General features: G+C 30.9%; 4 protein-coding genes across 4 annotated transcripts; 2 read left to right on the forward strand and 2 right to left on the reverse strand.

Annotated features, from left to right (window-relative positions):
- Nucleotides 1-463: 463 nt before the first annotated feature.
- On the forward strand, nucleotides 464-3401 carry LOC110660116 (L-type lectin-domain containing receptor kinase VIII.1). The gene has a single exon (XM_021818296.2). The coding sequence runs from the start codon at nucleotides 831-833 to the stop codon at nucleotides 2976-2978; it is 2148 nt and encodes a 715-aa protein (XP_021673988.2). The 5' UTR covers nucleotides 464-830; the 3' UTR covers nucleotides 2979-3401.
- A 1721-nt stretch (nucleotides 3402-5122) lies between these two features.
- Nucleotides 5123-7566, forward strand: LOC110660114 (DNA-binding protein S1FA). The gene is made up of 2 exons (XM_021818295.2): nucleotides 5123-5316; nucleotides 7186-7566. Exons 1-2 carry the CDS (start codon nucleotides 5263-5265, stop codon nucleotides 7399-7401), a joined length of 270 nt encoding a protein of 89 aa, XP_021673987.2. The 5' UTR covers nucleotides 5123-5262; the 3' UTR covers nucleotides 7402-7566.
- A 173-nt stretch (nucleotides 7567-7739) lies between these two features.
- Nucleotides 7740-10664, reverse strand: LOC110660113 (cell number regulator 8). Its single transcript, XM_021818294.2, has 3 exons — nucleotides 10168-10664; nucleotides 9105-9307; nucleotides 7740-8112 (listed from the first exon to the last, which is right to left on the reverse strand). The coding sequence occupies exons 1-3, from the start codon at nucleotides 10493-10495 to the stop codon at nucleotides 7873-7875; spliced, it is 771 nt and encodes a 256-aa protein (XP_021673986.2). The 5' UTR covers nucleotides 10496-10664; the 3' UTR covers nucleotides 7740-7872.
- A 12749-nt stretch (nucleotides 10665-23413) lies between these two features.
- On the reverse strand, nucleotides 23414-24336 carry LOC110634015 (uncharacterized). Its single transcript, XM_021782885.2, has 3 exons — nucleotides 24021-24336; nucleotides 23756-23919; nucleotides 23414-23639 (listed from the first exon to the last, which is right to left on the reverse strand). The coding sequence occupies exons 1-3, from the start codon at nucleotides 24091-24093 to the stop codon at nucleotides 23619-23621; spliced, it is 258 nt and encodes an 85-aa protein (XP_021638577.2). The 5' UTR covers nucleotides 24094-24336; the 3' UTR covers nucleotides 23414-23618.
- Between the last annotated feature and the right edge of the window lie 1993 nt (nucleotides 24337-26329).

Consider the following 26329-nt stretch of genomic DNA (forward strand, 5'->3'; position numbering starts at 1 on the left):
TGGAGTTTGACGCAATGGGCCATTTATTAATTCACCAAATGTCACCATGCCATTTGATTTAGGCACTTCTTTTTATTATGCATATGTGATCATCATTAGTGCAATTAACTTGATAAGATTTTATTTTAAAAAAATTAAAATTTATAATAAATTATATTAAATTAGATAAAAATTTAAATTAAATGATTTATTGATTTAAATTTTATATTAAATTCTTTTGACTTATTTTATATTTAATTTAAATTATATTTTCTATATTTGAACTCTAATTTAATACTCAATAATAATTGATTAAAAAATAAATAATTCGATTTATTTTAATTATCAATTTTTTTTAATAAAATTGAATGAATATGACAAATTTAATTTAAAAGATTTTCGAGATTTTACATGATGATAGCTAAGCGCCTACAATTTTCTGATAAATAATATAAGCGAAATCCAACCCATGAGAGGGCGACACGACCGCCTGAAGCCGCGAGTTGCAGACAGATAAAACTAGAAGAAGAGAGGAAGGGGGGAGTGTTAGGACAGAGGCAAGGAGAAAAAAAAAATGTTTTCTTTTTATCGCCAAAAAAACAACCGTTGGAAATGCCACGTGTCGTCCCACCGACCCACCTGTCTGCTTCACTCTCTCTCCTTCCGATTCCCTGTGCTGTTTCCTTTCCTTATTTCCTCCCTTTGGTTTCTTTTGTTTTCAAGGCAAAGAATACCAATCTCTCTTTCTCTTTCTCATCTCTCTGAACCCGTGAACTCTCATCTGCTTCTCTGCGCTGCCACTTTCCCATCAGCACAAAAAATTCTCTAATGGCCATTCACTAGCCAAGCAAATGTTGCCTCTTCTTCACACAATTTTACGCATTATATCCATTTCTTCTTCTTCTTCTTCTTCTTCTTCCCTGTTCTTGCTCTGTTTTTTTGTGTTAGCCACTGCCACCACTGAATTCGACTTCGGTACTTTAACTCTAAGCAGTCTCAAGCTTCTCGGCGACGCCCACTTAAACAATGGGAGTGTTCGTCTCACAAATGACCTCGCCGTTCCCACTTCTGGCGCTGGCAAAGTTCTTTATTCTAAGCCAATTAGATTTCGGCAACCGGGCACTCACTCTATTACCAGTTTCATCACTTTTTTCTCATTCTATATCTCCAATCTAAACCCGTCGTCTATTGGTGGCGGGCTTGCGTTTGTCATCTCGCCGGACTCCGAGACTATTGGTGCTGCCGGTGGGTGTCTCGGACTCCTCAACACTGATGGGCTCGGCTCGGGCTTTGTGGCGGTCGAGTTTGATACTCTCATGGACGTGGAATTCAAAGATATTAATGGAAACCATGTGGGTTTGGATCTAAACAGTTTGGTTTCTTCGCAGACTGGGGATTTAGGAGCTATAAATATCGATCTTAAGAGCGGTGATCTTGTTAATGCGTGGATCGACTACGATGGCACAAATCACGTCCTCAACATCTCGGTTTCATACTCCAATCTTAAGCCCAAAGAGCCGATTCTATCATTTAGTATTGATCTAGATCAGTACGTGAATGATTTTATGTACGTTGGGTTCACTGGGTCGACGCAAGGAAGCACAGAGATCCATAGTATCGAATGGTGGAGCTTTAGTTATTCCTTTGACTCAATTTCTGGTCCTGGGTCATCATCTCCGCCGCCTCCAACGACTAGTTTGATGAACCCAACGGCTAATTCTGTGAAGTCACCGCCGCCGTCATTGGCTCCTACTGGTTCTGATTCAATTAGTAGTCAAGAAAAGAACAGCAAGTCTTCTTCGTGTCATAACCAGCTCTGTAAGCAAGGACCTGGGGCCGTTGCAGGGGTGGTTACTGCTAGTGCATTTTTAGCTATTTTTGCCGGGGTTCTTATCTGGGTATTCTCTAAAAGGTACAAGCATGTGAAAAAAACAGAGTCTTTTGCGTCAGAGGTTATCAAAATGCCAAAGGAATTTAGCTACAAAGAGCTCAGATCAGCCACAAGATGCTTCAATGCAAATAGAATTATAGGACATGGTGCATTTGGTACTGTTTATAAGGGTATATTGCCAGAGACTGGCGACATTGTAGCAGTGAAGAGATGTAGTCATAATAGCCAAGGAAAGAATGAGTTTTTATCTGAATTGTCTATAATTGGTACTTTTAGGCATAGAAATCTTGTTCGGCTTCAGGGTTGGTGTCATGAGAAAGGTGAAATTTTATTGGTTTATGATTTGATGCCCAATGGAAGCCTTGACAAAGCATTGTTTGAAGCGAGGACGCCTCTACCATGGCCACATAGGAGAAAAATTTTACTTGGTGTTGCATCTGCTCTGGCTTACTTGCATCAAGAATGTGAGAACCAGGTGATTCATAGAGACATTAAGACTAGTAACATTATGCTCGATGAAGGGTTTAATGCAAGATTAGGAGATTTTGGCTTGGCTAGACAAATTGAACATGATAAATCACCGGACGCAACAGCAGCTGCAGGTACAATGGGATACTTAGCACCAGAGTATTTATTAACAGGAAGAGCTTCTGACAAAACTGATGTGTTTAGTTATGGGGCTGTGGTTCTTGAGGTGGCTAGTGGGAGAAGACCAATTGAGAAAGAAACAAGTGGGGTTGGGAAAGTTGGGGTTAACAGCAATTTGGTTGAATGGGTTTGGAGTTTACACAGAGAAGGAAGATTGCTGATGGCAGCTGATGCAAGACTTGAAGGTGAGTTTGATGAGAATGAAATGAGAAGGGTTCTACTTGTCGGGCTAGCGTGCTCTCACCCTGACCCATTGACTAGACCCACAATGAGGACTGTGGTCCAGATGCTTGTAGGTGAGGCTGAGGTCCCAATCGTCCCAAGAGCAAAGCCTACTATGAGTTTTAGCACTTCCCATCTCCTGTTGAGCTTGCAGGACAGTGTGTCTGACTGCAATGGCATGATCACTATCTCAACCTCCTCATCAGAAAATGGTTATATTGGTGATGACATAGTTTGATCCAAACTGGACGGGTGGGTTTCCACAACCTTTGTTTATTGACTCGTAATTATATATATTATTATTCGTTTTTGTATTTATGACAAAGTAACATATTCAATGTAATCACAAGCAGCTTAGGGGAAAAATTTTTATTTTTTTGGTGTTAAACTAATGCATGTACTGTATAGATTAGTTAGTGGTGGGACAAAGGAAAATTAGGTGGGAGTCACTTTCTTGCTTTGATCAGATGGGTTTTCTTTTCTTCGATGGTGGGTAGTGGCTTTCACAGGCAGCAAAGCTCATAGTCAAAAGTACGCACACAAGGCGTTTGAGTAGAGGATTGGTAAAGTATAGTGACAGAAAAACGAGCTCATGTTTATTATTATTGGCTGGCTGCCATGGACAGCTCAAGAACATCCAAGCCAATTAACCATTATTTTATTTCTTTTTCTTTTTTTTTTTAAATTTTATTGAGAATGAAAATTTGTATTATGTTTTAAAGATTTTTTTCCTTTTGTTTTTTAACAAAGTTTTAGGCTTTTTGATGGCTGCAAGGAAATTGCAGTATCAAATTGTATGATGCCTTTTAGGGTCTAATAATTATTCTGTTATACTAAAGACAAATGAAAAGGGGTAATAAAGAAGCAATGGAACATGCTTATGATTATGGAGAAAGGAATCAACAAATCAACCCAATCAATTTCTATTTTTCTAATAAATGCCTTTTATAATGATTTATTAAAATTTGAAGTTTGCTTTCCAAAGGGGAATATTTTAAGTTTCTTCTTTTACATGAATGCTTATAAAGAGTACTCTCTCTTTCTTTCTTTCTTGCAAGTGAACATTTAAAGATAAGCCAATCCTAATCAAAATGCAAGGCATTTTTTTTTGCCCTTGGCAAAGAGCTTAGAGTCACAATCACAATGTTTTGAAAATCAATTCAATCACCTTTCTGGCCATTTTTTTTTTATGACAAAAGCTTAAAAGCAAGTAGGAATATTAATATTTTCTTGCAGCAAACCATCTCAATGAAAAACTGAATAAGATAATTAATTTGTTGTTAAAAGGATAAACCCATTTACCTTTATACAAAAATGCAATAGAGTGGAGTTTTGCTGGCATTTTATGGCTTGGCTTCTCCATGTTGGTTAAAGCAATTTTTAGAGCAAAAGCCTGCATTTGTTGACATTTCTAACGGCTAATAATAAATGTTAATCACTTATCTAATTATCCAAACTTTAGCCGACAATTTCATTTTTTTTTTTTTATAAATAATTGTTAATCAACCTATACAATAGACCCATTGACCATAGTCACGTGCATGGTCTTTTGTACTGCACACAAATAATAAAATGTATACATATTAGATTTTTTTTTTTTCCTTTTCTTTTTATAAGCTTATTCGCCTATCGATTTTGCATCGATTCTTAATTAAAATGGATACTTTTTAAAGTAAAATATTCAATTTAGTCCCTGTATTTACTAGACATATCAAACCATTTCAATCCATTATTTCTGTTTTATTTTCAATATATATTTAGATAAATGGGATATTTAATTGAAATTAAATTAATTAAAAAATAATTTTCACATTTACTCAATTAATTTTATATATATATATATAGTTATATTTTTCTTCCATTTATTAGGTTTATTTTTACCATTTATTAATTAATTAGTTTTCCTCCATTTATATTCCATTTCTTTGGAATGGATTAAGCACCCTTAACCACTTGATAATGACAATCGAAAGCCAAGGTCTAATTTCTCGTGCACTACTATGTATTTTCCTTATTGCGGTGGTCCTAAATTTTCAGGATTTATAAATGATCTTTATGGATGTGATGTTATCCTTATAGATTTTAGCAAGCAATATAGATTGATGTGCAGTACATCATCCATACATCATCCATGTGATAATGTGAGAGCAGCATGTGAGTCACGTGCTATAACCACTGTCCTCGTTTTATTTATCTTTCCGGCCCAGCCCAGTTTTAAGACCACTCGATCTGCATGGGCCAGTAAGCTCATATCGGTTTCCACACGGGCTGGTTTGGGCCCAAAGTTCGAGACTGAATTGAATTAAAATGGAGACTAATTGGGGCAATAACATAAATATTCAAAACTTCGAGGGCCGAACTAAACTGTCCTTGTAACCCGCTATAATTATCCTCTGGTTTCGCATTTTGTGCGTTAGAATTTGGATCCGTCTCGCGTACCTCTCTCTCACTAGCGTTCTGGAATCTTCTCTTGTCCAATTCACACAGCGAGATTGGTCTACCGAAGCTGATCACCGGCAGCCATGGAGGACGATTTCGAGTTCGCCGATCACCCTCCTCCGTCGTTCCATAATATGGTACGCTTTCATCGATTTCAATTTCTCTATTCATTTCAGTTAGTTGATCTCGCGAGATCTGCGTTAAAAGAAGTGCATTTTTAGGATTTTAGCTCTGAGATCTTATTTTCATTTTCTATGTGGATTCATTCTCGATATGGTCTTCAATTTTTTTTCTTCATATTGACAATTTAACTCTTGTTTGGATTTGTGAGTGATGTTGGTAAATCTGTATATTTGTTATTTTATATTTGTAAAGAAATTATTGTATGAAATTACGTGGAAGCTTAGTGTTTCTGTATATTTTGATTAATATTAATCTTGGTGGGAGATAAATTTCACCAGAAGACAACAGAATTGATTACATTTCAATGATTTAGTTCATTTTCTAATCTCTGATTCTTAGTTCATAATGTAATTTGTATTATTTAGCACACGTAATTGGTTAATTGGTATTTTTTAAGCTTATTTTGTTTTGTCTGATTCTTAGTTCACAATGTCATTTGTATTATTCACCACGCTTAATTTTGTTAACTGGTGATTTCTTTTCCCAATTGTACCATTAAGAAAATTCTTTTTGGAGTTGTGTTATTTGTCGTAATCCAGGAGATAGTTTGATGGACCTTAGCTCCCCGAGATAACTTGCTTGTAATCTATTATTTTGAGAATTGAATTATTGAAGGCAGCTTCCCTTCGTTTCCAGTTTCCTTTTAACTTTCGGTTTGAAGGATTATCTTTATAAATTGTGTCTTGCTTGTGATTTGGTTACTTCAACATTTATTTACGAGAATGTTTTTCTCTAGATATATGCAACAAGTGCTCTGCTCCATTGTTGAACCAGCAAATTGTTAACTTCTTTGTCAATAAGCAAATTGTCACAAATTTACAATAGAATGGGATCGTAAAAATTTCTCGTTTGGATATCTGCACAATGTTTGTAAATATGTTTTGCATGACACTAAAGCCCTATTTGGTATTGAATTTCAGAGCCTGAAACTATTTTTCTACCATTATAGATGCTGTTGAGAAAAATAATTTGAAAAAAGCTATTTTGTTATTTTAGTGTTTTTGTGACTAAAACTGATCAAATTTAATTTTTAATTATTTTTTAACACTATCTAACTAGTATATTTAAAAAAGTGATTTTCTCAATAGCAGTTTCAACAGTAATGCCAAACAGACCCTAAATTATACCTTATAATATATATTTAAGTGTTTCTTGACAGTTAATGAGGAAACTTAGCTACTAGAATGTTGTGCAGTTTAGGAGACTAATAATGTAAACGCCTATATATGAAAGTAAATCATATATTGACCTTTGGAAAGACAATCAGGCATTCTTATCGTACAATTCAATTTATAATCAGCTTTGAGTTATTCTGTTTACTTTTTTATTTTTCTATTAGCTATTTCAGAATCTTCAGGAAGAAGTTTTAGAAGACCACTTGTGCAAATATGTTGAAGGCATTTTCTTCCCTTGAATTTCTTAGTTTTATCTATGAAACTTTTTTTTTTTTCATAATGTATGTCTTTCAATTCTGTTATCACATCATTAACAAAATGGGCCTTTGAATGTGTATACAAGCATGCCAACACCCTCGACAGGCTGGCCTATACATGTTTGTATCAGTACTCAATTGCCTTGAAAGATCATTTAGTAACTCAGTCAATAATGAAAGCGTCAGGATTAATTATGCTAAGAAAACATTTCAAAAACGATTTTCTTGGAAAACAGGAACAATTATAATGTAAGAGTTGACCTGTCCAATTCGATGATATTGAAATGTTGGTGTTAATTTATAAGTTTTGTTTATACTCGCTGTTTGTTTTCTTTTTGTTTGTTGTCTTTTGTTTGCTTATGAAATATAACTTCAGTTTCATCGTCAACAGGGGAATGTGGTCAAGGATGTTGAGGCTAAAGGATTCAACCCAGGATTGATAGTCCTGCTGGTTGTTGGCGGGCTAGTTCTGACATTCCTAATTGGAAATTATGTACTCTACTTGTATGCCCAGAAGACGCTTCCTCCCAAAAAGAAGAAGCCAATCTCAAAGAAGAAGATGAAGAGGGAAAGACTGAAGCAAGGTGTCTCTGCGCCTGGAGAGTGAAATTTGAGATGTGTTTCCTATTCATTACCAGTGTTTTGAACTCTCGTGTTCGAAATTTTCCCATCTTTCGTGTCAAGAGAGCTATGTTATTTCACTTTTTAGTTTTCATACTTGTTAGAAATTTTAACTTCAAAGTTCAGAATCTGACTTATATTTTGGGTAGAATATTTGTCTTCGATGTAGCTTGTCTTCCGATTGAAAAGTTACAGGACATCATCTCTAGAATTAGGTATCAGACCTTACAAGTAGTGCACAGAATATGTGCCTAGCTGGTGCCACACTTTTGTTCCAAAATTTAGATAAATAAAATATTTAAAAAAAAAAATAAGAAAGAAAAAGAGAACAACATATCCACGTAAATTGCATCAAATATCACAGTTTACATATTCTTCATTCTTTTAGTCAAACAACATAACAGGGTAAAAGAAACAAACTTCAACAAAAATCTATAACATGCAAAGGCAGGTCCCTTCAAGCCTCACGGGCCATGGCCTGCTCCCCAGGTGGGATCATTACCAGGACTGATTGAGCATTGAACCCAGGATGAGGCACCCTGCGACGGATCTCACGGCCTTCCTGGCAAAGGGCGCATAGGTGGCAGAATACATGGGTTGCAAAATCACATGCTGACTCACACTGCTCACGTTGCAGCTCATCATCCACACAGCTTCCGCAGCAACCACATGAATTATTAAGTGTCTCACAGCTACCCTGTTTCAAATCAAACCTGTGTTAATTAATGCTCAAAAAGGCTTTCTTTAACTCCAACCTTTTATTAAGTGGCAAATACATAAACACACCTGCATCAACTTATTTTCATACATAGATGTCAAATTCAACACCAAGAACACCCCCTCCCACCAAATAATATTAATAAGTCTTCGTCTTTTTTTTGTAAGTAAATAAAGGAAAAAAAATACAACAAAGGGATGCCAGCCATGTATACAAAGTGAGGAAAGCTCAGAAGTACAAAATAATGCTCTACAGCTAATATTAGTAGTGGCATTTGAATGTAGAATGTCCCTTAAATCAAGTATAAATCAACTAACACGGACTCAACCACAGTTTCAAAGATACTAACTTCACAAAAACAAAAGGCAAAATATATAAAACTTAACAGAAAATCATGGATTATAAGGCACATGCAAACACACAACACTATAGGAATAGAATCAAACAAATGATAATGATTAATAGGATTTATTTCAGGGCCAGCTCCCTGAAAAAGAATAAAAAACTATGAAATAAGATGCCACGGGAAGTACACTTTTATGAGACGGAACCAGAGTTATGAACATAATGCTTAACTATTGATCCCACCGAGGTCATGAGCTATGCAACCTCCCACAAGTCAGAATCATGCCAAATTATAGATAGGGGTGACCATCATTTGGTTTAAACCAAATTACTAAACCAAATCAATGAATTTCAGTTGATTTAATTTGATTTGGTTTTCATCTTCAAAAATATATATTGTGTATGCATGCATGCGTTCGCATATATTTTTATCCAAAATTAAAAGATTAAAAGCCCAATAAAAACTAACTGAATAAACTGACTGAACTGAATTGTATTTTCCGGTTATCAATTTGGTTGTTAAAGCAGATTTAGTTATTTCAATGCTAGAAACTTTTCCACCAAATCAACCTAAGAATCGACCCTAATTGAAGATATGTATGGGCAAAATTTGGAAAATAACTTGCCTCCAGGTTAAACCTCCGACGAATAGCTGTACGGCTAGGATATGAGAACCATGGTGCAAGGCAGTTCCAACCAAAAAATGCATTACCAATCAAGTATAGACCAGTGTAGGGCAAGCAATGATTGGCAAAGGTTCCAGGACTAGATCCAAGTCTCTCAGCATTGCTTCCATAGAGCACACAAGGGGCAACACTGCCAAGAAGACCTAGCAAAATAACCAAAAGAAAAACAAAAACAGGAATTAAATCGTGCCCACAACAGCACAATCCTAAGCAGTAGTCATGAAACAAATCAAGTACAAATACAATCTGATAACCTAGAAGCATTGCATGATATTACTACCGAATACATACATATATATATATATATATATATATATATATATATATATATATATATAAATCCTCCTCCTCTGATAGGTTCATCATGAAACTTGCAGTCTAACAATCAAGTCCACCCCAAACACTATCAAATCAGTTATCGCAATTGCAAGGCAAAGGGTTAACAGATTCAATTTTCAAAAACTACGTGTCTTCCATCTCATCCCATCAGAACTAATGGCTGCATAAAACACAAGGAAATAAAACCAACGAAGTTGCCAAACTTCAAAAATACCTTACAGCTATTACATTAAAAATATACAAAGCACATGCTTTTTAATCACCATAAAGCTCTCGATTTTATATGCAATCAATAAATAACTATCTAATGCAAACATATGATCAGTCATTTCTAATAATTCTTATTATAAATCTCTTCCTAAACATTGGGAATAAGGTAATACTTGTCAATTATGAGTCATCCGTTGCTTTCCTATAATAAATAGATGTAATAGAATGATTCTAGACTAATAAAGCTTCGTCATTCTCTTGCCTTCCCACAGCAGATCAGGTAATCCTAGTCCAATATGCATTGCTTTCCTATAATTTAATCAATCAATTTCGTCAATATTGGAAATGCATTTAATAGAAATTTTGCAAAAAATTTACCAAAAAATAGTTCTTGCTCAAATTCACAAATCCAGCATATAAAGTCAAATCCAAATTAAAAAAATCAAAGACTTACAAACTTCAAGATCGCTGCTACAGAATTCATCATTACGAGCGAGACATGCGAAGAGACTGGAGTTCCACTGAGCCCGATCCATTGGCTCACCTACAACGCCACCGTTACCCAACGGCAACCCATTAGCTGTCCACCCATATTCAGGCAAGCCCAATTCCAGCGCCGCGGATTTTTGAACAGGAGATGCGGCGACTTTGGTGTTGGAAATCTTTGTGGGTTTGCTGTCGTGTTCTTGGAGGCTCTTGTTCAAGAGAGGATTCGATTCGTCGTGATCTCTGCAGTCGTTGAGGCTGGAGTTCGTGGTGGTCGTGGCCGTATCGTTAGCCATTTCGAAGAGGGAGAGAGAGAGAGAGATCAAAAAATGAGAAATGCAGAGAGGTAGGAGAAGAAAGAACGAAAATGGGGATCTATAAGCGCGTCTCCGCCGTGTATTCTTTACCTTTGCTGCCAACTGGCTTCGATGCGGATGGTTTTTATCCTATTCTATGTGCTAAGGACCAGCACTTGTTTATTACAATATTTTTTATATAAACTAGCCGAATACTGTATAATATATATATATATATATATATATATATATATATATATATATATATAAAGTGATAGAAAAAATTTATATTAAATTTAATTAAATTATTATTAATTAAAAAAATTTTAATATTATTATTTAAAATATTAAAACTCTAAAATGTTAAATATTAATTTTCTTTTACAGTAAATATGAGTATTAATTTTACTATAATTAATTTTTTAAATTAAAAATTAAAAATATGATAATTTGTGATAATTATATTTAATAATTATATTTTAGAGCTATTTAGAAAATATAAAAAAAAAAACTTAACATTGATGTTTCTCTTTTAAAAAAATTAAAAATTAATGGATAGATATTATTTTTAATAATTAGATATATTTAAAAAAAATTAATTATTAATTTCTCACAAAAATTTAAATATGTTTAGTTCTAATTTGAAGTAAATATTTAAATGAAATTAAATATTCAGTTGTGATAATAATTGAATAATTATGATAATATTTGTTAAATTTTAAAATTAAATGTCTTGAGTTGTCAAATTATCAGTAATTAAATATTAAATTTAATTATAATAAATGTATTTAAAAATATTTCACTTTCTTTTAAAGTAACTGCCATTGACGTTTTAAAATTTAAAATTAGAAAACCTTATAATGAATGATAATATATTTAGTAATCAATATATTTCTATTATTTAAATTTGAAAGATTAAAATAATTAAGAATTGTATTTAGAAAATTAAATTATGTAATAATTATATATTATAATTGTTTAAGAAATACAAAAAAATTGTCATTAATAAATTCAATTAAAAATTGTTATTTAGTATAAATGTGATAGATTTAAAATCTTATCTCTTTTACAATTTATTTTATAAAATTTGGACCACCTCTTTAGCAGGAAGTGAAAATAAAACATATATAAAATTAGCATATGTGTTTATTGAGTATAATTAATAAATTAATATGATTAACTCTTATATTTTTCTTTCTCTAATTAAATTGAGCTTTTCTAGGCATTTGTAATAATAATAATAATAATAACTACTTATTATAATATTAAAATATAATAATTAAATAATTTATAATTTATATATACATAATTAGGGAATTAATAACTTATTATAATTTAAAAAAATTATATAATTAATTAACAAAAAAAAGAATTTAATAAAATTACTTGGCGCATATATATATATATAAAATTTAAAATTTTCTTTAAATAATAATAAAATAATAAACATTAACTGAAGTAATAATATTAATTATTTATTAATTATACTATAAAAAATATCAAAAAATTAATGAAAATTGAATATTAATATAATTTTTTTTACCATACTTATGAAAATAAAATTTTATTTTGTTTCATTTCATTTTTTCATAATTCGTTATACATATAGCATTCAATATATAATTGAAAATATGTCTTTATTAAATGTACACCAAAATAAGATAAATACAAATAAAATACTATTAAAGTAAATTAAAAATTATTAAATATATAAAAAGAAGAGAGAGGGCAAAATATTTAACTCCATGCGATTATTTTTATTGTATAATTTTAAATTATTTTATTAATTTTAAGATATATAATTTTTAAATTTTTTATAATTAAATAAAATAATTAAAAATTTAATAATCATTAAATCAAAATTTTATAAAATTATTAAAATATGTCTAATATTTTTAATTAGTTAGCTATAAAAATTATGGTAATGATAGTAATAATAAAAATATTTAATAATAATATAATGGTAATAATTATTTATATTAATTAATATAATTATTAAATACAATAATTTTTATATGGTAAGTGCCATATGATAGTACTAAAGTTTAGAATGTCGTGTGTCAGTAACAAGGGGAAATCTTTTTATTTTATAATGCTACGTGGCGGTATCAAAATTTAGAATGTCATGTAGCAACAACAAGAAAAAACTTCATTACTTTATATACATATGTTTTTTTAAAAGGATAAAAGAGAACAATGTTTCTGCATTGACTCTTAATCCCTCTTTCTATTTGTAAAGAGATAAAAGAGATAAATTTTCTATCTTCTGGCTTTTAGTTATAAAAGACCTTAAATTTCCTTTTGCCGAGCAACGTTGACCTTCTCTTGCCTTTTTAGGAGGGAGATAGGTCTCCTTCTTACCTTGGCGTAGGTTTTTTCTCTCTTTTTTGGGTGGATTGTAAATATTTTTGAGCTTTTTTTTGTTGATTTGCAGGTTTGAGGTTGATGGTGAGGGTTTTTTGCAATTTGCAATGGCTTGACTTCTTAAATTTAGTGATGGTTTTGCTTCCTTCTGTGATGGTTTTCATTATTGATGGGTAGGGTTAGGGCTATGTACGGTTCTTTGAGGATTCAAACCAAATCGAAATTGAAAAAGAATCGTTATTGTAGAAATTGAACCGAAATTGTTTTACTGTTTTAGTTCAGTTTTAGTTCTTCATAAAGAATCAAACCAAAATTGAAGCAAAGAACCGATTTTAGACATATGTATTTTTTTATATATTTTATATATATTACATAGTTTCAATAAAATTATATATATTATATGTAATTATGATTATTATAGTATATATGTAATTTAATATTAACTTTTATTATTTTAATTATAAATATATTAAATCATTTTATATTCATTAATTATCTTATTAAATCACTTTTTAACCATGTAGTATACTTTCTTATTAAAAATTCTATAATTGAAAAATATACATAAGATAGTAGAATATATTTATTAAAATATATGTTATGAAGTGACTTAATTTATGTATGTATTATTTCACAAGATTGAATTATGACCCACTCAAAATATCAGTGATGCGATCCAAATAAAATATTTTGTGAGGTATGTGGTGATAGTGCATAGTATGGGCTAAAACAATATTTAAATGTCAGTATTAATAATTGAATTCATTAAATTTAAAATTACATTAATTATCTTATTTTTTATCACATCTTACCCCTCTGTAAGGCATAACATGATCCCGTAGTATACCTAATGAATTACCGACTTCATTTACCGATAACCCATTAAATATACTATAAGAGATTTTTAAACAATTTTCTTACTTTTTGAAAGTGTGAGCATTTCTAGCAGGCATTAAAAAAATTTAATTGAAGTTTAAAAGTTATGTAAAATTTTTGTCCATTTTTATTTTTTCGCAAATTTTGGAAAAATTCCAGCTGTAATTGAGAAAAACCAAATTTTCACCTGTAGAAAACACTTTCAATTTATGTACTTCACTAAAATCAACAACCATCATAGCTCAATTCATCATAATTTTTTCCAAACTACACAATTTAAGTCAATTTTCAACTCAAATATTTTCAAAAATAATATTGAATAATTTCATTTACATTCCATTAAAGAAAAAGTGATATACATTCATCAGTCTAATTTTACATCAGAAAATTCAAAATAATATTATTACAAGTTTTGTACAACGGCTCAAGACCAATTTATAAAATGTACATACAGTCACATACATCAAAATAAATATGTACAATAAGGGTATAATGTTATACCCAACAAAATCTCAAAGGCGGTACTTTAGTCTTCAGCAACTCACTCGGCTGCTCTACTAGTCTCTTTACCTGCGACAGCAATAAAAAGCCATCGCTGAGTACAATGACTTAATGGTGCACAACATACTAAAAATACTCCTTTATGCATAATTAAATCATAAATATCCAATTATAATGATGAAGTCAGTAAATAGATGCAAAACACAATTTTAAATTTTAATCAAAGCATTTTCGTTTCAAAAGTCACAAAACAAACTTTATAAAAATATACAGTCATATCATGCCATTAATATAGTGTTAATCTCAATAGCCAAAGGCTTATGAGGCATACTAAGGCTAGCTAGCTCAAACTATGGGTACCCATTCAAATTTATTCCTCTACTGGCACACACCTCAACACTTCAGTTAGAGAGGGAATTCAAAACTATTTCCTCCCACTAGTCATCCTAGTGAGACATTCAAATATATAGTCATGACAATGTGGTTTCAAAACTATCTTAACAATTTTCTAAACATTTATTTGCAATTCATCACATACTACTAAATTTTCCAACAATTTAGGTCAAAAGCATATTATTCCATTAAATTAAAATTTTCCAATACAAATAAGTCACAATTTATTCATTCAAACAATTTGCCAAAGAAAATTTACAGAAAAATTATATGTTGTGCACAAGCCTCGTGCGAGTCGCCTTTATGCCTTGACTCGATGTTTCATTTCCTTTCTCCATATTCTTTTCAACTGAAACACACAATTTACAATGTTTCAGTATCACAACTTATGATAAATTCAACAATAAATTTACATCTACTTATTTCTAGTCCTAATATGCTTAAATTAACGTTCTTTAAAATTTGTATTTCGAGGTTACTATTCATGTAAAATTATTGGCTTTCTTATACTTAATAGGTATGGGAATTTCAATTATACTCATATATCACATTTTGGGTGCCTAATTTGTTGGTTTTGGTTGCCCCTTAAATTTCTAGGTCTCCTAAGTGCAATTTCAAATTTTCAGTTTTTGTGCTATGTTTTACACTGTTCTATCGGTCAAGTTGCTGTGGGAATTTGGCTAAATGTTCTTCATCAAAGTTGTTCCTTATTGTCTTATCTCTAATTCCCTTTTTGAATCACTCCATTTGAAGTTTTTTAGCCCAAGATATGGTTATTTGAATCAAGCTGGCCGGATTGGCATTACCCAGAATTTATGCGCACCTAATTGGTTCTGGCTGTTGTAGACCTCTAAATTTTGGTGGCAAAATGACTTGGTTATGGACAGAATCTGGGTTGGTGTTCTTCATAAAAGTTGTAATGCTATGTCATACCTTTCTAATGCCACAAAAATCAGGTCATTTGGACCTGTCTAACCCAAGTTATGGCTAAATGAATAAACACTATTCATTTGATCATTTTGGTACAGTGGCAGTGCACAACACTCGGGTTTGACCTAATTATTCACTATGTTAATGTCATTTTCTAGGCATAGTTTCGAAATGAAAAATGTGTCATTATGTGTCTATTTTTATTCCCAATTGGCCTCATACCAATTGGGTTGGTAAAATTTCAGTTTTGGTCCCTCAAAGGGACCTAGGTCAAGCTGCCAGAATAGGAACCCTAACCAATCCGAATTACAATTTGTTTCTACCAATTCAAACACATCACAAATGGTCCCAATTGACCATTTTTAACCTCAATTAGGGTCAATTGCATCAATTGACCATTTTCTCCAATTTTTCTCCCAATTTATGAAGCTCAAGAACCCTAAATTTTTTACTTGTGTAATTTAATGCAATTAAATTGTATATTCTTGATCTACCTACTTAATTCATCTCAATTAATCTTTCAATTCCATCAAATTCAAGAATTTTCAATCCTCCTTAATGTTGGCCGAAATTCCCAATTGGCCATCCATAATTGTTTTGTTTGCATTTAAGTTAAATTCTAAGTTAATTGAACTAAAAACATAGAAATTCAATAAAAGAATTCAAGTTTGATCACTAACCTCAAAATTTGATTTCCAATTCTCCAATTTCTCCCTTTTCTTCCTTACTTTTCTTGCTCAATCTTCTTCTCAAGTCACCAAAGTAAGGTTTAAGTAGTTAATTTGGGGAAATTGATAGAAATTTGGGGGTTTAAAAGCTTAGACTTAAGCTTTAATGGAGGTAAAAGAAAAAATTGAGAGAGGCGAGGAGGAGGTGATGGCAAGGCTTGGGAAAAAAGAAGAAGATGACAATTTTTTTTTTTGATTTTGTGTATTTAAATTGCTTTTTGACTTGGTCAATTATTTGGGGAAATTAATTTTAATTGTGATATCATATGTGATGTCATTTATGTGATGTAATAAAGCCATTTTTCAATCTTTTTCTTTTCCTTAAATTTTTTAATAGTTCTTTAATTTAATTATCTATTCCGAAATTTTCATTTCTCCGATTTTATTGGACAGTTAGGTCATGAGTCACCTCTAGGGGTGAATTAACCAATTTGCCCTTCGCCAGTTTGACCCGGTTTGTAAGTAATTCAATATTTCTTCTGGATCCCTGATCTAATTACTTGACCTACTTATTAGTTCTTTTTTGTGGTTTTCTCTTTTCCACTAGGTTCGCAATAGTCGTTAGGACCACGACGTCACATTTTCCGGTTCAAAAGTAGGGTTAGGACTGACCTAGCAGTCATTTCCCGGGAAGGTCACCCATCGCTGTGACTCTCGGCTCATTTAACATTTTATGCCTTATTTTTCTTATTTTTACTTCACTATCTGGTACTCACTATTTATTTCCATTCAGGGCTTTTCTAGATGTCTTAAATATAGTTCTAATCCTCTTAATTGTCCGGACCGATACCGGTCACCGAAACAGTGAAATATATCAGGCTATGCATATAGAGGTGTTATATTTTTAATTTGAAAAAGTTTTAATTATAATCTATAAAATTTTTATAAACATCTACTATATTAAAATTAAATTTATTTTTAATACTTGGTGTTGTGAATTAAAAGTTAAATTAGTAAAAATTATACATTGTCCAGTAAAATTTTAACTTTAAAGAGTTGAATGAAAATATAATAAAGAATTTCTTTGTCACGTCACGATTTTATGAACCAGACTGATACTAGGACTTGGGCCAACTCAATTTGATAACTACCAAAAATCCACTATTAGGGGATCCTAACTCAATCTTAATACACAACATGTACAAACTATTTAATACCATTAATTTTCATTAATTAATATAATATATTTATAAACTAGTGTCACAGCTGAGTTCTAGTAATTAAATAAATAGATAAATAAATAAACAAGTAAATAGACATAATAAAAACTAATAACTAAGAAGCATCATAATTTGCGGAGGAAAATATAGATAAGACTCAAAAAATAAACTTGCTCCTCTTACAACCTGAAAAAAATATTTAAAAAGAAATGAGTGTTCGACTCAAAGAGTTTAGATATTGATTATAGATATAATTTTTATAACCACCTAAAAAAAATAGTGCAATTCTACCATGTGATATACACTCAACACATATACAAACAATTCACTAAATATTCACATGAAAAGATAATTTAAAGCTATTCATGCACCCAGTGTATCATATCAATACATAAATATGAAAGCTGGTCTCCTATATAGCTCTCTAAATCTAAATCCCGCCAGCAAACTCAACTCAATCTAGACTTTCACTTAATTCCAAGTGCGGAGGCTAGCGAAATCAACTTAAAACTGTGCCTCACCCTGACTTTCTATATCTATAAAGACTGCTCAAGCAGCTATTACTTGTCCAATTCATATCCATCATGTGCCATATATAACACACGCATAACTCTAAATTATTCTCAGGGTGGCAAACACAAGTAATTTAATAACAATTAAATATGCAACAATAAGAATACATCTAATTTATTTAACTAAGTATGTAAATGTATTTATAAAATGCATGAGTATACCAAAAATTTCAATAATATTAAAATTGTAAAAATAATCAATATCCAACTCATAGACGGGTCTACTTGACTGCAACTAGTCTGGCTGGAAGGAGAAGACGGCCTACATCGATCACCTATACATACACACTAACCTCTATTACAAGACTGAGAAATTAACTTATTAATTCAAACTCTAAAAGTAAGAATAAATCCTAAGGTCTTGCTAAAATTTCGATAGAGTTTCCCTTATAAGCGAACTTAACCCTCTATAAGAAAACTCAACCAAAGCAACAACATAGGGCCTCAAGTTTACAACAACAATTATAATGTCCATTCAGGCCTACAAGAAACCTAATTTAGGCTTAATTGTCCAAACTCCAATTCGGGTCTCTAAATCCTCTACATCTAAATAATTATTTTTAGTATTTCAAAAATTATAAAAATATTCCTAGATGTCCTTTACATTGTCCTTATATTAATTAAATTTATTTTACTTAATTTTATTAAGTCAGAAATATTTTACAAATCAATTAGCTAGCTTAACCAAGGTAAAAACTACACAACTTGAGTTTGTGACTACTTTTGCAAATTCTAATGCTACCGGAATGTCTGAAAATGTTAGAAACAATTATAAACATGACCATCTTTTGGGTCAGCCTGCCGAACATCCAAATCGGACCAAAAACTCAGTCCTGAGCTCTAGTGGGCTATCGCCTATCCGATCACATCTAAACGAAGCTCATAAATTGTTAATAATTATCACGTAATTATTTTTAATTTACAGGAATCAAAAAGGGTTCGAAAACCTCACAGAGTGATTTGGACCATCAGATAATCGTCTTTTTCAAACAATACCCTATCGGAGCGGGATGGGTCTCATCTTAAAGATTTCGGCATGCTGAACTCAACGGTAGTCTCAGATTGCCAATTCGATAGTCGAATCGCCGAAAAAATGGCTGGAAAACTGCTGCCACCCATTTCTCTCTCCTCACTCTCTTTCGTTGGATCTCTTTCCTCCGGCATCAGTTCCAGGTGCTGTTGGTTGGAAAAGGAAGCTAATTGTGTAAGGAAGCTATCGCCACCCAAAGCTGGCAGGATGGTTGCCGAAAATGGCTAGAATCGACCAATAAAGTAGACGCATCGCGCATCCCTTTTGCCTCTCTCTCTCCTTGATCTTGCTAAGCCAACCGCCATTTGCCAAGATTGCCAGTGTCTAGGAGTTGCTGGTGCTCATTACTAGTGCCGGAGAGGCTCGTCAGCCATTGGTTCAACTCCAGCGAAGAAAGGAATAAGGAAGGGAGGGGGAAGAAGAGAGAGAATTGGAGTGGGGGGAGGGGGGGGGGGTAGCTAGCCTATTTCAAATTTGCAAATTTTTCTTTTTTACTTTTAATTACCTTTTTAGTCCTTGAACTTTTTAGATATGTTCTATTGGGTCTAATATTTTTTTTTCAATAGGGTCCAATAGTCTAATAGTACTATAATTAGTTTAAATCTAGTTTTTAAATAAAATACAACAATAACAACAACAACAACAACAACAACAACAACAATAATAATAATAATAATAATACCCATTTAATAATACTATTACTTTAATACTTGAAATAGTATTAAACTTTAAAATGCTTTCTTAAAATATGTTTGAAAGAAATAATAACTAAAATAGTAAATTTTGTAATTATAAATAAATTTTAAAATTTTTTAGGGTATTACATTCTCTAAAGTAAAAAATTGCATAGTTTTATGTTCTTAGCTTAAGTTATATTAATCTAACTCACATAATACTCGTTGATTTGCTATTGTTTTATAATTTGGATGAAAATATTATATAACTTATTATGTGTGGGATTGAGCGCTTATTATCATATCAAAAGCGTAGCAGCCCAAGCACCATGGATTGAACGGATCTGGCCAGAATGTTGGCCTACTAAGCTATCCCCACTTAGTGCCAAAAATCTACCCCCAACACCTACCAGGGATTCAAACTAATAACCTCGGCTCTGATACCAATCATAAGATCGAGCGCTTACCACCGTGCTAAGAGATTAAGCTTTTAGCAGAGGCACAACTCTAACCCTTATAGTGTAATAGCTAAAGCGCCATGAGCTAAAGGTATCTGAGCAAAATACTAATCTACCAAGCTATCTCCACTCAGTGCCAACATTATGGATATTTAGTGTTATTTGAATTTTTATATGAGAATTATCATTTTGATTTTATTATTTCTCTTGAATAAATTATTATATTTATGTTACTTTATTGATATTTATTTTTATATTGGTATTCTTATTTTAATATCAGTACTATTATTTTTATTAATATTTTGATGTTAAAAAATATATAATTATTTTTGTTCTTTTAAAAGGAATACAATAATATTACAATTTTAAGTGTAAGAATCGAGAATTGAACTGAATTGAAATTAGAACTGAAACTGAAAGCACTTAGAACCGAATCAGAATCAAAATTGGAACCGAAATTTGGTTCATCTTTTGGTTCTAAAAAATAAAAGAATTGACATTCGGTTCTAGTTCTGGTTCTTATAAAGAACCGAACCGAAACCAAAACTGCACAGCCGTAAGCAGGGTTGGTCGGCAACTGTTGTTCTCTGACTTAAAGCTAGGAGATTTTGTGAATCCATAAGTTTCCTTTTAGTTTTGTGGTAACTCTTTGAGACGTTACCGGTGCCTCTTGTCGGCTTACGGTCTCTTAAAGGGCAGAACGTTCTAAAGGAGCTCCACCTCGCGCTCATGTGGTCCCTTTAGCTTTAGTTTCGGCTTTTACCTTAGCTTTGTGTTCTTCTTTGCTGTGAAAGAATCTTTTGGGTTGTTTAGTTTCTTGGAGGTGTTTATGCGTTTGGTATCACTGAGTTTGGCTTAGGTGATCCATCTATGCTTCTCTGGTTGATTTTTCACCTCTGACATAGCTCAGCTTGGATTCAAGTGCTACGGATCACTGGTAGCATCATCTCCCTTGCGTCCGGTTTTTTTCTTTTTGGGTCGAGTAGTGACTAGAGGTTGGGTGACGTTAGGCCTTAGTCTTATTTTGTGCTAGTTGGGGCAGCCTTTTAGGACCCTTTGTATATGTTGGGACTTAGGTTTCCAATTGTGGACTTCTATTGTTTTGTCTTAGTATGTTAGGATGAAGTTGGATCTACCCTTTTTAGCATGCTAGTATGTCAGATGGACAATCCTATATTGTAACGGGCCTCAGGACTTTTCTCCCATGCAATGAACTTTTATCCTAGATTAAAAAAAAAAAAAAAAAAAAAATCCTCTATACGAGTCCATCTTTCCTTCCTCTAGCTATGGCCATAGCCGATTTATGCCTTAAATTGTATTAAAATTTATTTAAATTAAGAGATTAAATTGAAATCATATCGATTATAAAAAGGTCCATTTCAATCCCCTCCTTAAGTTTTAAATTAAATTAGATCGAAATCAACCATTCAAATAATTGTTTTAAAAATTGACATATAAATCTAATTATTTTCAAATTAAAATTAAACCAAATTAAAATTAAATAAAAACATGATCAATTAATTTGATTTCAGTTCATTTCTTAACAAGTCTAAAATTGACCTGAATCGAACTAATAGCCAAGCCTACTTCCTTTATTTAAGAGATGATTATAAGTATGATCTGATTTAATATTAAATTAATTTAATTTAAAATTAAAAAAAAGGAATCAATTCAAGTCTTAAGTTTTATTCTCTAAACTATAAAAGTAATTCAAATGTTAAATTTAGAGAAAATATTGATCAAATTACAATTTAATTCATTTTTAATCTGAGCTTATATAAGTAATTAGATTGTTTTATAAATTAAAATAACTAGTCAAACTAATGTTGTAATCTAACTATTTATATTTACCCTTTTATGTTTATATTTTTCTAATGTGAGATTTATAATCCAGGTTATGTTTAGTATAATGTAATATAATAGAATATAATCAATCATGTAATAGAATCAAAGTTGTAATGCAATACAATTTATTAAACATTAAATTACTTTGTTTGGAAGAACAAATTTGTAATGTAATTATCATTAAAATTTGATGAAATATAATTAAATTAGTAATAAAATTTTAATTGATAATGTTATCTTATAAAATATTATTTTAATTTGAAATTATTAATATTTTCACACGGTGATGGTGGTAATAAGGGGTGGTGGTAGTGATGGTGCCGGAGTGATAATGATAGTAGTAGAGGTGAGGGCAACAGGGTAATAGTAGTTTTGATGGTGGTGACGGGGTGGTGATAATGGTGGAGGCGGCCAAGTGGTGGTGACAACAACATTGGTGGCAGAGTGATGATAGTGGCAATGATAGTGATGGCAGGATGGTAGTGATGGTGGTAGGGTAATGGTAGTGATTAATGGTAGTGATGGTGGCAGGGTGGTGGTGATAGTGGTAGTGATGGTGGCTAAGTGGTAGTAATAGTGATGGTAGTGATGGTAGTAGTTGGGGTGGTGATAGTGGCCGAGTAGTGGTAATGGTGTTGATAATAAATTGAAAAAATCAAAGTAAGTTATTATATTATTTAAGGTATAATTAATTAAATTATGTAATTTTCATTCAATTATATTAATTTTTTTTAACAAATAAAGTAATCAAATATGTAATATAATTATGATTACATCATATCAAACATAGCCTAAGCTTTTTAAGGGTTAGGAGCCAATAAATTATCCTCTCTCATTAAAATACTTCAAATATTTTTTAAACTCCTTATTTTTTTATAAGTCATTATTCAATGGCTTTAGATCTTGTATAGAATTGTAATTTCAATCTGTTTTTTTAAAATAATATTTTAAATATTATTAAAAAATCTAAAGCATACCAATTTTAACGTAAAATTAATTTTAATAAATCTTAATTAATATATTCAAAATAATATTTTTTTCCCACATCAACTCAAACAATATTAATCAGACCATTATCGAGAGAGACAAGACAAACAGTCCACACTTACTGAAAAAAAAAATAATAAATAAATAATTTTTAAGTTAAATTAATAAATAAGAAATATTTGCGAGCATACATAAAGTTTAAAGAATTGATTAATCTATAAGGCCAATTTTGGTTATATTGATCAAAGGGATTGGAAATAGTAAGAACTTGTAAAGAGTAATATTTGATCAGAAAAGGAGAGCAAAACCTAATAATTTGTCTTTAATTAAGGACTAATCAACTCATAATGATTAATTAATTATCATCACATTTGGATAAAGATGAATAAGCACAATCAAGAAAGCGAAAATTAATCCAATTAACATTTAGCTGCATAAGAATCTTAATTTAATACAATCTTATAATTAATTATATTCACAAATCATTAATTCTTGATATATCCATGTCCTTGCAACCATAACTACAATTACACAAACTCCAAATCCAAATTCATTTAAAGATCGAACTAATTCAACTTTAATTAATATTTCCATAATTTTGCTCATCATCCATGGATTTTCTTGGCCTGCAAAACATGTTCAAGAAACCAAAAGAAATCAATTCAAAAGAAGCACAGAGAGAGAGAGAGAGAGAGAGAGAGAGAGAGAGAGAGAGAGGTTTTAACTTATAATTGGCTCTTACATTTTCTCCATTGCCTTTAGATTTACGAGCTGCCATAGCTGCTTGATCTCCGTGAATGAAAGGTCTGCCATGAGAACTCCCGGGAGGAGGCATAGCAGAAGAGTGAGTCTCAGGTCCTCTATAATCAATATCATAAATCTCTGACTCTTCTACTTCAGAACCCCCTACACCCAACAAAATAAATAAATAAATAAATAAAATTATTATTTACAACTATAGTCAGCTATAATAAAGTTCTTCATGGTGATAACAAAGTCTTGCAGACCTCTTGAAATGTAAGGCAAGACAAGGAGGAGGAATAGGAGAAAGATGGGGGCGATGCTACACTTGAGCTCCATGGAAAGAGAACAAAATTTTTTTGATGGTTCAGTTCCACAAGCTATAGCTAGCTATCTATATCTCATTTATAAGTATATAAAGAAGATCAAGAAGCAGCAGCAGTAGCAGAAGAAGCAGGAGAGAGAGAGATGGATAATTGAAGTAAATGAGATGGTCACCAAGGAAGAAAGGGTTGAGGCCGCAGTTGAGGTATTTTCTTTCAGCTTTTAAAATGAAATGGTCACTATCTACAAAGCAATTAGTAGATGTGGATGTGTTGGGTTGGAACATTTCTGTATTCTAACCATATCAATATCATGTACCTAATGGACTTAGGTTATTATTATAGTTTTGTGAAATAATTCACTGTGTACCCTCTTATATATCCTAAAGATATTTTTAAATTTATGGAAAGATTTTAGATGAATAATTGATATATTTATGAATATGTGATTGAATCCAATAGAGTTAATTTAATAGTAGGTGAGATTTTGTTGAAAATTTATTCTGAATACATCATGTCAATATAAAAAAAAATTTTTGTTTCTAAAGATCATTTGAAGAAGAAACTTAGTATTTATATACAAAAGTTAATATGAAATACTCTTGATCGTAAATATTATTTATCTTAAATACATTAAAATAATATAAAATTCTTAAAAATACTCATAAAAAGGATTTAATTTGAAAAGGCAAAAATTAGTTAAAAAAAAAACTATTAACCATATAATTACTAAATAATACATGATTTAGAGATTACACATTGAAAATTTTTTCTATAATCTTTAATTTTTATTATTTATTTATAGATTTCTCTAGACAAAGTCATGTGTGGATATTATTGTCTGTCTTGTTGAGGGACATGCCTCATTTAGTTGTCTTGCTGGACCTATTGTTTTTATTTGGTTTTGTTTGCAATAAATTATTTGTATAGAAAAAATTTAATTAAATCTTCACATAATTATATGCATTTTTATTTTTAAAAAAAATTAAATTATTAAACATGAAAATTAATTAAAATTTTATTAAATTGAATTTTTATAAAATTTTAGATTTTAATGGTAAAATTTGCCAAAGTAATATGAATTATGTGGTTTATATATGGAAATTAAAAGAGAAAAAATAATATAATTAAGAATTTTTTTATTTAAATTTGATCTCTATACAAGATTTATAGTGAGACACACTTATTAAATATATAAATTTTATATATTAATATTTTAAATTCATAATAAATAGAATTTAGAAAAAAAAATTTTCAATTAATAATATTAAATTCCATGGAAGTCATTTCAAAGGTTTATCTTAGCACAAGAACAATCATCTATATTATATCTTTTTTAGGTATAATAATTCTGCTTCTTTGGAAGTAATAGAGAGATTTGGTGATTTTGATGCATTATGGATGTGTATATATAGTAAATTTAAACATATTAATAAGAAATTAGAAACATTTCACTCTCAAATTATAATTATTTTGTGAATTATAATCACAAGCTACCTAAAATGTCAAAAATAAATCATTTTTTTCATGATGTGGGCTTGGGAGCTATGTCTCCCAACTCTCAACCACTCTCTCTCACCATGATAATTATTTCACCTTAACATTTCCTTGATGTTTTAACCTCTAAGCATGGTCCTGATTTAATAATTAAATTAATATATAAATACTTAAATTATCCATATTGACTGATTAATTATGGTCATAATTTAATAATTAAATTATTTTTAAAAAATTCATAAATTTAAATTTTTTTTTTAAGAAAAATTTATTAATTAGTTCAAGGAAGGAAGGAGAGATCATTTTCATGAGAATTATTATTGGTGGGCCTATAAGTTACAGTAACAAATGGGTGGATGGATATAGATATCTTCTAATAATTAATGTATTTCAAAAGGTAAAAAAGGCCAAATGTAATGGTCATGTGGTGAGTTGTTTCTAATGATTGATTTTTTTGTTCTAATCACCAATTAATCAGTCAAAAGCTAAGCATGGATTCCACTAATCCTATGCCCTTAATTAATTCAATTATCATATCATCATTTTAATATAATCCCCTATGCATTAATCATACGCTTGTATATTGTTAGATTTGTAATTCAAAATTTTAGTAAATTTGAAAAATATTTTTTATTAATTTGAGTGGAATGAATATTTTATAGAGTATAATTTCTATTGCAGAGATATTTCTAAATTGGTTTTTATTTCTAATTAGATAACACTATGAATAGAAATATGATCAAAATGTTGATTTT

This window comes from Hevea brasiliensis, chromosome 5, assembly GCF_030052815.1.
Source record: "Hevea brasiliensis isolate MT/VB/25A 57/8 chromosome 5, ASM3005281v1, whole genome shotgun sequence".
Classification (NCBI taxonomy): Eukaryota; Viridiplantae; Streptophyta; class Magnoliopsida; order Malpighiales; family Euphorbiaceae; genus Hevea; species Hevea brasiliensis.

Bases quoted from the DNA above. Each gene is read 5' to 3' on its own strand.
- LOC110660116 (XM_021818296.2), top strand. From the start codon at position 831: ATGTTGCCTCTTCTTCACACAATTTTACGCATTATATCCATTTCTTCT.
- LOC110660114 (XM_021818295.2), top strand. From the start codon at position 5,263: ATGGAGGACGATTTCGAGTTCGCCGATCACCCTCCTCCGTCGTTCCAT. The intron at 5,317-7,185 runs GTACGCTTTCAT...CATCGTCAACAG, and splicing joins CTCCGTCGTTCCATAATATG to GGGAATGTGGTCAAGGATGT.
- LOC110660113 (XM_021818294.2), bottom strand. From the start codon at position 10,495: ATGGCTAACGATACGGCCACGACCACCACGAACTCCAGCCTCAACGAC. The intron at 9,308-10,167 runs GTAAGTCTTTGA...TTATTTTGCTAG, and splicing joins TAGCAGCGATCTTGAAGTTT to GTCTTCTTGGCAGTGTTGCC. The intron at 8,113-9,104 runs GCAAGTTATTTT...GATTTGAAACAG, and splicing joins GTCGGAGGTTTAACCTGGAG to GGTAGCTGTGAGACACTTAA.
- LOC110634015 (XM_021782885.2), bottom strand. From the start codon at position 24,093: ATGGAGCTCAAGTGTAGCATCGCCCCCATCTTTCTCCTATTCCTCCTC. The intron at 23,920-24,020 runs GTCTGCAAGACT...TGTTGGGTGTAG, and splicing joins CTTGCCTTACATTTCAAGAG to GGGGTTCTGAAGTAGAAGAG. The intron at 23,640-23,755 runs GTAAGAGCCAAT...CATGTTTTGCAG, and splicing joins CTAAAGGCAATGGAGAAAAT to GCCAAGAAAATCCATGGATG.